Source organism: Hyla sarda, chromosome 8 (assembly GCF_029499605.1).
Source record: "Hyla sarda isolate aHylSar1 chromosome 8, aHylSar1.hap1, whole genome shotgun sequence".
NCBI classification, from domain to species: Eukaryota; Metazoa; Chordata; class Amphibia; order Anura; family Hylidae; genus Hyla; species Hyla sarda.
The window spans coordinates 142,351,210-142,365,705 of record NC_079196.1 but is presented as its reverse complement, the minus strand read 5'-3'; the positions used below and the strand labels follow the sequence as shown (position 1 = coordinate 142,365,705).

The 14,496-nt window shown below is 39.3% G+C and overlaps 1 protein-coding gene across 2 annotated transcripts in view; it reads right to left on the bottom strand.

Annotated features, from left to right (window-relative positions):
- The window catches only part of PFKL (phosphofructokinase, liver type), a 254,617-nt gene that overhangs the window by 87,094 nt on the left and 153,027 nt on the right, over window positions 1-14,496 (bottom strand). For both annotated transcript variants that reach the window (XM_056533478.1, XM_056533479.1), the window contains exons 12-14: window positions 3,709-3,772; window positions 1,066-1,212; window positions 723-793 (exon numbers count right to left, since the gene is read on the bottom strand). In XM_056533478.1, the coding sequence (XP_056389453.1) occupies window positions 723-793; window positions 1,066-1,212; window positions 3,709-3,772 (282 nt within the window). The remainder of the gene's footprint in view (window positions 1-722; window positions 794-1,065; window positions 1,213-3,708; window positions 3,773-14,496) is intronic.

Genomic DNA, 14,496 nt, shown 5'->3' with positions numbered 1-14,496 from the left:
AAAAAAAAAAAAAGGGATTGCCACCTTTATACTGCAGCACTTTTATGTGCTCCTGTGTAAAGGGAAAAAATGCATGTGGAGATTTCCTTTAAAGCAACAGTAAAACAGTAGAAACTACAGGAAACCTAGCCACTACGGAAATTAAGATAATTAGACTTTGACGAATGAAAATAAAAGCTAAAAAGCGTGTATCTCTAAATGACTAATAGTTTGAAAAGTAGGATAAAAAAAATCTTTATTTACCTCACCAGTTTCTTAAATGAAAATTCATGGGTAGGAACAGATAAAACTAATATTTCAAGTAGGTTTCCTCATGAATATGCATAATCAAATGTACATTGTGTGTATGTTTATTCTCAATTTCTAAAGCTGTCCCATATCCAAAGGATAGATGATAACATGCTCGGTAGTGTTCAGAAGTCCCATAGAGAATTAATGGTGCGCTGTACATTTCATTCACTTACAGATCAGAGTATTATCACCTGTCCTGTGATATGAGGTAGGAGATTTTGTTTCTAACATTTTGACAATTCAGTAGTTCTTAGCCACACATAAAAATAGAAAATCAGTTTATGATGAAAAGAGGAAGTCCACCAATATCTAAACCCATCCTTCCCATAAACAGCTCCATACTGAAATATGCTTTCATAGAAAAAGATCCTGTAGCTCAACAATTCAAGAATATTTTCTATTTCACATACTCTTTTCAGATATTCACTTACCTTTTTGTTCCCAACATTGAGCCACCGCGGCCTAGCCAACCAGCAACATCATGCCACCCTACTTCACTAATCTAAAGTTAAAAAAAAAGTTCTGGGTTAAACATACATATTTTTGAGACAAATGAATAAAAAAAATAAACCGTCTCAAATGGCTCTGTTCACATCAAGTTTCCAACTACTGTTAGAGGTATATACCAGAATGTATACGTTCGACAAAACAATCTCTCTATTTATACTGTGATTAATGTGGTTGCAGAAACTAAACAATGTTAACCTTTTCCATGCGTATGCACCAATCAGAGACTCTAAATAACCGTGTATAAAAATTCATCTGTAAGCATACCTGTCCTTTTGACAGCCCTTCAAATCCATCATTTACAGTGTAAATCTTATGGCCCTCAGAGATGCCAATTCTCACAGCAGACCGGACAGCAGCATTCATTCCAGCAGCAGGAGCACCAACATTCAGAATTGCAATACTGAAGTTGCTCTGAAGAAAAAAAGGATGGCAGAACTTAAGACCATTAAAATAAGAACTTAAAATAAACCATTTCTTGCATAAAATTTCCCAGGAGCAAAAGTTTACCAAAAAGGTCAGTCATAATATAACTTTACAACTAATATAACTTGAAAGGAACCATACATCATGCTATTTTTATCTATCATCTAGATTTGTGCGTCATCCATGTAGGGAACCTTGGGGCAGTATAAAAAAAAGTTATTTTCCACTGGATGTCGTATATCTTGATTTTTCCAAAGCATTTGATACAGTGCCACATAAAAGATTGGTGCATAAAATGAGAAGGATTGGGCTGGGGGAGAATGTGTGTAAGTGGGTAATTAACTGGCTCAATGATAGGAAACAGAGGGTGGTTATTAATGGTACTTATTCTGATTGGGTGACTGTTACTAGTGGGGTAATACAGGGGTCAGTCTTGGGTCTTATTCGATTTAATATATTCATTAAAGCAGATGTCCGGTAAAGACTTTTTCCATTCCATCCTGCCCGGGCTGCAAAAAAAGACAAAACAAACTTTCACTTACCTTCTTACGTTTCCCCGGAGTTCCACAACATCTGATCGGTCAACCGGGCTGTTTCCTTCCTTCTTCCCTTAGCCCGGTACGTCACACGGAGCTTCAGCCTATCACCGGCCGAGGCGGGAAATCAGCTGTTGCGGAGCTCCGGGGGAACGTAGGAAGGTATGAGGAAAGTTTGTTTTGTCTTTTTTTTTGCAGCCCTGGCAGGATGGAATGGAAAAAGTCTGCACCAGACATCTCCTTTAATGACCTTATAGAGGGGTTGAACAGTAAAGTAACAATATTTGCAGATGATACTAAACTCTGTAAAGTGGTAAACACTATAGAGGACAGTTACAAATGGATCTGGATAGGTTGGAGGTTTGGGTTGGAAGTGGTAGATGAGGTTCAGCACTGATAAATGTAAGGTAATGCTCATGGGGAAGAAAAATCCGGACTGGAATTATGTATTAAATGGGAGAACACTTGGGACGACTGACTTAACTAAAACTTTAAGTCTTTTTCCAACAGTAAATTTAGCTGTAGTGACCAGTGTGACAGCTGCTGCCAAGGCAAATAAAATCATGGGGTGCATCAATAGGGGCATAAATGCCCACGACAAGGAAATAATTCTACCGCTGTACAAATCACTAGTCAGACCACACATGTACACTGGTGCCCAGTACTGTACACAGTATTCCAAGAAAGATATAGTGGAGCTGGATAGGGTTCAAAGGCGGGCAACCAGAGTAATACGGGGAATGAGAGGACTACAGTACACAGAAAGATTATCAGAATTAGGGTTATTTAGTTTAGAAAAAAGAAGGCTTAGGGGCGACCTAACCATGTATAAATATATCAAAAGGGCAGTACAGAGATCTCTCCCATGATCTAATTATACCCAGGACTGTATCTATAACAAGGGGACATACTCTACATTTAGAGGAAAGAAGGTTTCTACACCAGCACAGAAGGGGTTCTTTACTGTAAAAGCATTGAGACTGTGGAACTCTCTCCCGGAGAAGGTGGTTACCTCTAGTATGAGTGCCAACTCAGTAGGCACTCATTAGGGATATACTCGATGGACTCAGGTCTTTTTTCAACCTTATGAACTATGTTACACTTAAAAGAAACTTTTTCTTATATGTTATTTTCTTTTTATAGAAATCATGGCTTATAAAATCATGGCTTTGTCCAAGCTGAAGCAGGCATGGGCAAGGTCCAGTAAGTGAGGGTGGGCTATCACTCCTCTATGCTGTCTGATAGGACTCCTCTGGGCTCTCTCCTGTCTGATAGGCTAAGACAGAGCACAGAGAAGTACTATCGGACAGCACAAAGGAGTGCTAGCCTACCCTCACTTACTGGACTTTGTCCATGCCTGTGCTTCAGCTTGGACAAAGCCATGATTTCTATAAAAAGAAAATAGAAAGGTTAATGTTTTGCCAAGATGTACAACATATAAAAAGTGTTCGTATCTGACAGTGACCATTTAACTTTTATGGGTTTAGTCAAATATTATAAGCACTTACTGGTAGCAAACTTACAGAGAATCTGACAGCTGTTCACCTGCACTTAACTCAGTAAATTGAATATGGGAGCCATCATGAAAGGGAGTGAATATTGATGAGACAGGAGGGCTGGGGTAAGCCAGCTCCTTGCCTTCAATGTGTGCTGGAGTGCAACAGGAATAACATAATGAAAATACAGAACTCTGTTCCCCGCGCCACCAAAAACAATGAGTGACACATTTTAAAGCTTGTCACTGACATTTATCCCTGCTTAAAGGAATGCTGTCGGTACAGGGTTATGGATTTAACATTAAAACCATGCTTTTCAAGCATACACAAAATTATACTAAGTAAGTATATCATGCTTAACCATGAATGATAATACGATGCAATATACATGGTAGAATATAAACAGAGTGGTGAGAGTGGTTTGTAGGTAACTGGTTGGTGATTATCATTACCTTCTCTTCAGGTGTCTTCTGATGTGCAAGCAGCTTGAAAATGTTCCAGTTATTTTCAAAACTCCTATAAAAGAGAATGAGGGAATTTAAAACATTTCCAACACAGACAAAAATGATAAAGTTAATTTTCTGCTGTTTAAAGCGCTGATGTGCATCAACTTTTTTTTAAATGGCACACAGCATATGATACATTTGTCTGAGCAATAGACAGCTAAGGAAAATTACCTCAGCACAGCCAATTTTACTCTGAAAGAAAATGTGGCTGCGAAAAGTGCTGTGTTTTGAAATATTGCATGGACCCCCCATAAAACTTTGTTAGTTTTTCCTATACATATGGAAAATTCCATACAAAGCAAAACCAAATATGCTTATCGGGAAAAGAAAGGAGATTTATTATTCACACATAATATATATATATATATATATATATATATATATATATATATATATATATATTATATAGGGAGGGGCTTTTATATAATAAAAAAAAAAAGATTGTTATAATTTATCTTACACAATAACCCATTGGGGACTTTTATATGCAATCACTAGATCACTAATTCCAACCAAATAGTATGTAGAAACTTAATGAGCAGACCTAAAAATCTATTGCCCCCGGCCATGTCCCCTCACATATTGTCCCCAGCCATGCCCCCTCACATATTACCCCCAGTCGTGCCCCAGTCACATTGAATCCTCACATATTGCTCCAGCTATGTCCCCCTCTCATATCGCCCCCAGCAATGCCCCCTTACATATTGCATCCTTACATATTGTCCCCAGTCACATCTCCTCACCTATTGCCCCCATTCTGCAGGCCCTAGAGCGTCGGTGCAGCAGCTGCAGGGGCTTTAAGGAGGAGAGTATAACTTATGTCTGGATAACTCCATTAGGTAGGTCTGCCTTGTTAAGTAGGTAAGTATGTCCCCCCATTAGGGGGATAGGGCCCCTGATAAGTCCCTCCATTAAGTAGGTAGTCCCCCCTTCAGGTAGCTATGTCTCTATCAGATAGGGAGGCAGGAAGGGCTACCCAGTACATTAATAGATACCCAAGGAAGATATGTGCCCCCAGTTGAAGGGCAGACAGGGCAACCACAGTAGGTAGACAGGGCTCCAGATAGATATGTCCCCATTAGGTAAGGCTCCCCAGTAAGATATGTCCCCTATTAGGTAGACCTCCCACAGTATGTAGACAGGGCTCCAGATTGATATGACCCCTATAAAGGTAGGGCTTCCAAGTAGGTAGACAGATGAAGGATAGATATGAACCTACTCAGATAGGGCTCCCTAGTAGGTAGACAGGCCCCTAGATAGATGTGTACCATATCAAGTAGGCAGATTGGGTTCCCATTTCACAGTTATAACCCCTAAGTAGATAGGTTAGTCCCTGGTGGTAGGCAACTCCCCTCGTTATGTAGTAAGTGGCCCACATTTCATTACATTTGTATAAGGGGAAAACAAAAAAAATAAAATAAATCTCATCTTAGATGTCCCGACTCGGCTCGTAGCAGGGACATCGGCATTCTTGATCCTGACGGAGGTGCGCTGGATGAGTGATGTCATCGCACACCCAGGGATGCTGACATTCTGCGGGGATGGATTTAGGCTGCAGCATACAACTGCGGTCTATAGGGAGTTACATGACGGAGCAAGACTGATTGCCCCATCATATGCAAATTCTTCAAGCATTTAGCCCTGCTTGTCTGAAGAGATCACCTGCTCGACGCCCGGAACTGCATGTCATAGGCATCGGGCGATAAGATTTCAACATGCCTGTACTGAATTTTACAGAGTGATTGGCGCTGCACTGATAAAGCCTGGCTCAACATCATTGGATCAGCGATCCAGAGGCCTGAGGTAGGTAGGGGGACCCTATTCAGCCATTTTAGCACATCAGAATTTAAAACATCAAAAAAATACAATGGTATAGTAGCATCAAATACTATAGCTGGATAGACTACATGCAAAAACATATTTTTTAACCAGCACTTTCTTATTTTTTTGTTTGTTTATTTATTTGCTTATTCCTATTTTTGTAGTTTTTAGAATTAGTATCCAAAAGGCTTCTTTTTCTCTTAGGCCATAACATTTCCACCTCGCTTTTGACATATTTTTTCTATGGCATACGCTTTAAAGGGTACTTTTCATAAAAAAAAAAAACTTTTGATATATTATAGATTAATGTGTGCAGAATAACTTTCCAATTGCATGTTTTAAAAAAATATTCTTCTTTCTATTTAATTTTCCACTTTGAAAAAATGACCACTAGAGGTCTCCCTACCAGTCCTGACCGCAAGCCCTTTTTATAGATTTCCGACTCATGTTGGAGTCTTAAATCTCAGAATGCAGTTGGGACACAGACAAGCTCAGCACTGCTCCCTGCTTGTCAATCAGACAGGCAGGAGCCAGCACTGTGCTCATGGCACAGCAGGGCATACTCACGACTCTGCCTTATTGCATGTCCTCATTCATTTTACTATCTGAGCTCCGATCTTTCTTCTCTCTGCACATGCAGTTTTAAACAGAGAGGAGAAGATTCAGAGCTGCAGCCACTACTGGTAGGGAGACCTCTAGTGGTCATTTTTTTAGAGAGGAAAATTAAATAGAAAGAAGCACATTTTTTTAATAACATGCAATTGGAAAGATATTCTGCATACATTAATCTATAGTATATGAAGTTTTTTTGATGAAAGGTCCCCTTTAACATTTGAATAAACAAAACGTTAGGATGTATTTGAAATAATACAATTGCTAACCTGGCCCACGTCATTATTATGTTCTAAGATTCGAGTTTTGAACTTCCTAGTTGTGCTACCTATATGCTAACCAATGGCAGAAGCCTGATCAATAAAACTGATAAACTGGTGTTAATAACATCTCAGGAAAAAAAGGACAGTGGGAATAACAGAGACATGATTGGACCATAGCAGTCAACATACAAGGTTATAGTCTATTCAGCAAGGAAAGGAAAAAACTGAAAGTGGAAGGAGTTTGCCTTCATTTAAAGTCCAGTCTGAAGCTCACACTGTGGGAGGATATACATGAGGCAAACAAATGTCAAGTCATTATGGGTAGAAAAATATGGAGAGAAAGCTAATAAAATACTGATTGGGGTTTGCTATAAACTGCCAAATATAATGGAAGAGGCAGAACAACAACTATTGATGCAAATAAACAGAGCAGCACATCACAATGAGGTAGTTATTATGTGGGACTATCCAAACTGGGAAACTGAGACCTGTGAATCTCCTAAAGGAAACATATCTGACTATAGCTAAGATAATTATCTGTTCCAAAAAGTGCAGGACCCGACCAGAGGGGACGCCCTACTGAACTTAATATTAACCAACAGACCTGAGTAACTGATGTGAAAGTCAGGGGGCACCTGGTAAATAGTGATCACAATAGAATACATTATAACTTGTCCTGCAATAAGGGAACTCTTAACCCCCACCAGCACGAACGGTGGCCTCCAGCTGTAGCATAACTACAACTCCCAGCAGGCACAGACAGACAGTGCATGCTGGAAGTTGTAATTGTGCCTCCAGCTGTTCCAAACCTACAACTCCCAGCCCATTGTCCCTCTTTCCCTTCTGAGCCCTTTAGTGCAGAGCACTTTACATCCACATATGGGGTATTCCCTTAAACAAGAGAAATTGGGTTACACATTTTTTCCTTTTACCCCTTGTAAAAATAAAAAAATAAAATAATAAAATGGAGCTACATGAACACGTTAGTGTAAAAAAATTGAGATTTTTGAATTTTCTCCTCCATTTTGCTGCTATTCCTGTGAAACCTCTAAAGGGTTAACAAACTTTCTGTATGTCATTTTGAATATTTTGAGGGGTTCAGTTTTCATAATGGGGTCCATTATTATTATTATTATTATTATTATTATTTTAACCCCTTAAGGACTCAGCCCATTTTGGCCTTAAGGATTCAGACAATTTAATTTTTACGTTTTCATTTTTTCCTCCTCGCCTTCTAAAAATCATAACTCTTTTATATTTTCATCCACAGACTAGTATGAGGGCTTGTTTTTTGCGCGACCAGTTGTCCTTTGTAATGACATCACTCATTATATCATAAAATGTATGGCGCAACCAAAAAACACTATTTTTGTGGGGAAATTAAAACGAAAAACGCAATTTTGCTAATTTTGGAAGGTTTCGTTTTCACGCCGTACAATTTATGGTAAAAATGACGTGTGTTCTTTATTCTGAGGGTCAATACGATTAAAATGATACCCATTATTACATACTTTTATATTATTGTTGCGCTTAAAAAAAATCACAAACTTTTTAACCAAATTAGTACGTTTATAATCCCTTTATTTTGATGACCTCTAACTTTTTTATTTTTCCGTATAAGCGGCGGTATGGGGGCTCATTTTTTGCGCCATGATCTGTACTTTTTTTGATACTACATTTGCATATAAAAAACTTTTAATACATTTTTTATAATTTTTTTTTAATAAAATGTATTAAAAAAGTAGGAATTTTGGACTTTTTTTTTTTTCGTTCATGCCGTTCACCATACGGGATCATGAACATTTTATTTTAAAAGTTTGGACATTTACGCACGCGGCGATACCAAATATGTCTATAAAAAATATTTTTACGCTTTTTGGGGGTAAAATAGGAAAAAACTGATGTTTTACTTTTTTATTGGGGAGGGGATTTTTCACATTTTTTTTACTTTTACTTTCACATTTTTTTACATTTTTTTTTACACTTGAATAGTCCCCATAGGGGACTATTCATAGCAATACCATGATTGCTAATACTGATCTGTAATATGTATAGGACATAGAACAGATCAGTGTTTTCGGTGATCTTCTGCTCTGGTCTGCTCGATCACAGACCAGAGCAGGAGACGCCGGGAGCCGGACGGAGGCAGGTGAGGGGACCTCCGTGCGGAGTTCTGAATGATCGGATCCCCGCAGCAGCGCTGCGGGTGATCCGATCATTCATTCAAATCGCGCACATGCCGTAGATGCCGGGATCTGTATTGATCCCGGCACCTGAGGGGTTAATGGCGGACGCCCGCGAGATCGCGGGTGTCGGCCATTGCCGGCGGGTCCCTGGCTGCGATCAGCAGCCGGGATCAGCCGCGCATGACATGGGCATCGCTCCGATGCCCGCGGTTGTGCACAGGACGTAAATGTACGTCCTGGTGCGTTAAGTACCACCTCACGAGGACGTACATTTACGTCCTGCGTCCTTAAGGGGTTAAACATAAAAGACCATCAAATTCACTTCAAAACTGAACTGCTCCCTGAAAAAATCCGATTTTAAAATTCTCGTGAAAAATGTGAAAATTGCTGCTATACTTTGAAGCCCTCTTAGGCTAGGTTTCCACTAAGTTTTTTTCTGGCTTTATTTTTTATTTTTATTTAATTATTATAATTTTTATTTATTTATTTATTTTTACAAAAAACACCAGAAAAAAAAAAAAAACACCGGGAAATATGAATCAGTGATGTGAATTTATATTCACATCACTGGCCGGCCAGAGTATAGTGCACAGATGCGAGCGCAGGAGAAAGCCGCTCGGCATCTCAGAATGATGAAGGACGATCGCAGCGGGTGTCAGGAGGTGCAGGTACTACTGCTCCCAACATGGAGCACATACTGCTCTATGCTGAGAGCTGTAGTACCTGTATTAATAGACAGATTGCAGTGGGTGTCACTTCTGACACCTGTTGCGATCTGTCTATTTATTCAGGTACTACAGCTTCCAGCATGGAGCAGAGTGTGCTCCATGTTGGGAGCAGTAGTACCTGCAGTTAAGGAGAGATCACAGCGGGTGTCACTCCTGACACCCGCTGTGATTGTCCTGTATAATTTATAGATGCAGGCAGCACGGCGCTCTTCTCTGTTCCCCTGCACTGCCGTATATATAACTATTATTCATATTTCCCGCAGAGAGTTGTGATTGACTGGAACCATCTGGCCAATCACAGCTCTCTGCGGGAAATATGAATCTGTGATGTAAAGAACTTCACTTCAGTACAGTTCAGTGAAGATGTATACACTATTGTTGTTTCTATTAGTATAGCACATTGGCACTTTACTGTGCACAATAGAGAGATTGCTTTGGATAATCTAGTGTTATCCCTTATAAATGTTTGCACTATTTGTATGATGATATGTATTTATGGTGTTAAATGTGATTTTTTCTGGGATATATAGATGTAATGCGACATCTAAAAAACATGTCATGTAGCCAAAAAATAGTATAGTATCCATAATTGTGATTATTACATATTTAAAAAACAGGAGACAATAAGTAAATAAAACAGCCGGCAAATAAGTATGGACATGTTTTTTGGATGTCGAAGAGATGTAGTTTGGCACTTTATTAACATTAAGCACTTTATATGCACTGTCACTTTTAAATGGTTGCAGTTTGGTTTTCGGGATATATAATGCCACACTTAAAGAATACCTGAGATAGGTTCCCCATTCTGATCACAACAGTGCACACACTGGCGATGTATAGTGAGAGCACTGGAAGCCGTGGTGACTAGTAATGCATTTGCATGATGACGCGAACAGACTCTGGCGCGATTCTCTCACATCTCGCACTGAAATCATGTGATCATCACAGTAGCAGGCGGAAACGTAGTAGGTGTTCCGGAAGGAACATGCAGGCCATACAGTATATAAGGAGGGAGAGGACAGACTGATAGTGAGCCCCCTGAGGAAGGAGCCAAAACAGCTGTAGGGGATGCGGTGGCATACTGACACAGTCCCACATGGTTAAGACTATAACACTGTTTTGCAGTAACATGACACTTTGGTAACTGCCTTTTAATCCTCTCATTTACAGTGCTTCAAACAGTATAGGAGCACCTAGATTTGTCTAGTAAATTTATATATTATTTTTTCTGCACATTGAGTAGTGGCAATATTGGTTACATGTCGATTCTGCTTAATAGATATATTGGATATACATGAACTGTATTGGATACCTCCGCATTTTATGGGTATTTACTGCCAATAATATTTTAATATTATTGTTGGCGCAATATTTTGGAATAAAGTTTACAATACTTTGGAATCATTACTCTAGTAGTGTTTTCTGTATATAATATGATGTATCTAAAGGATTCTTATATTATGGCAGAATAGAGTACAGTTACACAGAGATGCATTGTCAGTATATCTGTCCTAGGAGACCAGTGTGTCTAATTTATAGTTCCCTGCCCGCCCACATAAATTGATCCCTGTTTAAAAGTGAATATAAATTTGGTTATAAAAAATATTACATTTCATTAAAATACAATTTTTTACATTCCTACTGTCTTTTTTTTCTTTTCTAATGTTACCCTATGAAATTTTATTATTAAAAGGTATTTGTTTCAGAGATTAAATATACTGTATCAACCAAAATTTATCACAGGAATATAGACTTATTAAAATATAACTTTTATTACATGCCCATAAAACAAGGGAAACCAAAAATCATATAGTGCACTCAAAAAACTATGTGGATGAGCCCCTCAGTAGCTCTTTTGATACCTAATAAGGCATATAACACAGTCCGTATCCATCCACACCAAACAAAATATAGATATAGATAAATAAAGATAACATCACAAGATAAATCAAAAAGAATTACCAGATAGTAATAGTATAACTTACACCGATGTGTATCTATTATACCCTGACCTCAGGTGGCTCAGGAAGGGATATGGGTGGGACAACTGGGGGGGCCGGGGCCAGGAGCCTGTCACTCCCTGCAGCTAATACTGCTCTAGGCCCTATTCCTAGGCAGAATGGTCGTCCTAGCTGTCGTACCTAGCTGTCACTAACTATACTCACCCTACTGTATACTGACTTACTTACTAAGAGTAATACTAACTAACTAGCGGGGCCAATCCCTATGGCTAGATGTTCCTCAAGTTAGAAGCAGTCTAAATACGGTATACCAAGAGTCTACTGAGTTTCCTGTAAAATTCCCATGGGTAAGCACTGCTTGATAATACCACAGTTACTTCTATAAAGAATACAGGGGGTATATATTGCTCAATATCTTATACATCCACAGGTTATATCTGTATCATCCCATGCAATAACCATCAGATACCACATCTATGTACAGTATATAAATAATAATAAGATCTGGACAGAAGAGTGCAAAGATGATACATATTACAAAATTGGATATACGGTACTTGAATATTAAGATGTATGTATACCCAGATATTTATATTTCTTGCACTTTGTTTTCTGTGTGTGTGATGCCCCATACACCTCAATCAGTTATGGAGGGCAATGTTAGTTAATTAGTTAGTTAGTTAATTAATTAGTTAGTTAAGTATTCCAGGCCAAAACTTTTTTTTATATATCAACTGGATCCAGAAAGTTAAGCAGATTTGTAAATTACTTCTATTAAAAAATCTTAATCCTTCCAATAGTTATTAGCTTCTGAAGTTGAGTTGTTGTTCTCTGTCTAACTGCTCTCTGATGACTCACGTCATGCACAGCTCCTGGGACGTGACATCATCATTGAGCAGTTAGGCTGGGTTCACACCACGTTTTCTTAAATACGGTTCCCGTATACGGTTTGGAGGAGCGGGCGGGGCTTAATCGCGGCGCCCGCACTCAGCCGTATTCGGGAACCGTATTTAATGCAAGTCTATGAGCCGACCGGAGTGAACCGCAGCCTCCGGTCGGCTTCGTTTTCGGCCGTATGCGGTTTCCCGACCGCAGGCAAAAACGTGGTCGACCGTGCAGTGCATAGCAACATGGGACGCACACCGGAGGCATGAAGCAGCGCGGACCCAACCCCGGCAACAGGTAATTATGCAACCGGGGATGGGGGGAGGCAACGGGGCAGCGGCGCCGGCAATGGTTGCCGCTGCCCTCTCTCTCCCCCTGGCTATCGGCGCCGGCAATGAGGCGCCGGCACTGATAGTCAGGGGGAGAGAACGGGCAGTGGTGCCGATAGCAAGCGGGAGAGAAGCGGCGGCAGCAGGGCTCTAAACCCCAGGAAAGGCAGGGGGAGAGAGTCTCAACAAGAGGTCGTTTTTGAAAAACTGCCAAGGAGCCAAAATAGCTGAAAATCACCAAGTGGATATGGCATTTTGCAGTTCCCTAGTGACTTGCAGCTAACATCTGGCCGCAGCATTTTTTCACAAAAAACGCCATGCGGCAGAATGGGCTTTTTTTGTTGTTGCAAAAATGCCAATAAAAAGTGTCAACCTAGCCTAAGGTCTTCAAAAAGTAAAAACATGTCAACTTTATGATGCCAACATAAAATAGACATATTGTATATGTGAATCAATATATAATTTGTTTGGTATGTCCATTTTTCTTACAAACAGAGACTTTAAAAGTTAGAAAAATGCAATATTGTGAAATTTTTCATAACATTTTGGAATTCTTCACCAAGAAATTATGCAAGTATCGAAGAAAATTTACCATAAAGTAGAATACCGTATGTCTCGAAAAAAAAAACACAATCTCTGAATCAAATTCACAAGTAAAAGCATCTCGGAGTTATTAATGCATAAAGTGAAAGAGGTTAGATTTGCCTGGTTCTTAAGGTCAAAATGGGCTTCGTCCCTAAATTGGCTCTCCAGTGGAAAACAATGTTTGTTTGTTTGTTTTTTAAATCAACTGGTGCCAGAAAGTTAACCCCTTAAGGACCCGGGGTTTTTCAGTTTTTGCATTTTCATTTATTCCTCCATGCCTTTAAAAAATCATAACTCTTAAAATTTTGCACCTAAAAACCCATTTGATTGCTTATTTTTTGCGCCACCAATTCTACTTTGTAATGACGCAAGTCATTTTACCCAAAAATTTACAGCGAAACGGAAAAAAAAAAAAATGATTGTGAGACAAAATTGAAAAAAAAATGCTATTTTGAAACTTTTGGGGGCTTTCGTTTCTACACAGCATATTTTTCGGTAAAAATGTCACCTTCTCTTTATTCTGTAGGTCCATACGATAAAAATGATACCCTACGTATATAGGTTTACATGCAGGAAAATGTATATGTTTAAAATTGTCATCTTCTGACCCCTATAACTTATTTATTTTTCCGCGTATGGGGCGGTATGAGGGCTCATTTTTTGGGGCTCAAGTTTTTAGCGGTACCATTTTTGTATTCATCGGACTAATTGATTGAATTTTAATCATTTTTGTGACCAAAGTGACCAAAAATATACTATTTTGGACTTTGGAATTTTTTTGCGCGTACGCCATTGATGGTGCGGTTTAATTATATATTTTATAATTTGGACATTTCCAAACACGGCGATACCACATATTTTTATTCTTACTTTTATTTACACAGTTTTTTTTTTTTTTTTTTTATGGGAAAAGGAGGGTGATTCAAACTTTTATTAGGGGAGGGGTTAAATGATCTTTATTCACTTTTTTTTGCAGTGTTATAGCTCCCATAGGGAGCTATAACACTGCACACACTGATCTTTTACATTGTTTAATGGTTTCTCATAGGAAACCATTGATCAATGATTCTGCCGCTTGACTGCTCATGCCTGGATCTCAGGCACTGAGAAGTCATTCGGCGATCAGACAGCGAGTAGGCAGGTAGGGATCCTCCGGCTGTATTGTAAGCTGTTCGGGATGCGGCAATTTCGCAGCGGCGATCCCGAACAGCCCCCTGAGCTAACCGGCATAGGTTTACTTTCACTTTAGGGTTAGTAGTCTAAAGGGTTAACGAGACTCCGCACCCAAACAGTGTTAGCTAGGTGGGAGGCAAAGGCCACAGGCTGCTCTCTTAAATTCATACAGATTCTGTTGGATGAGGAGA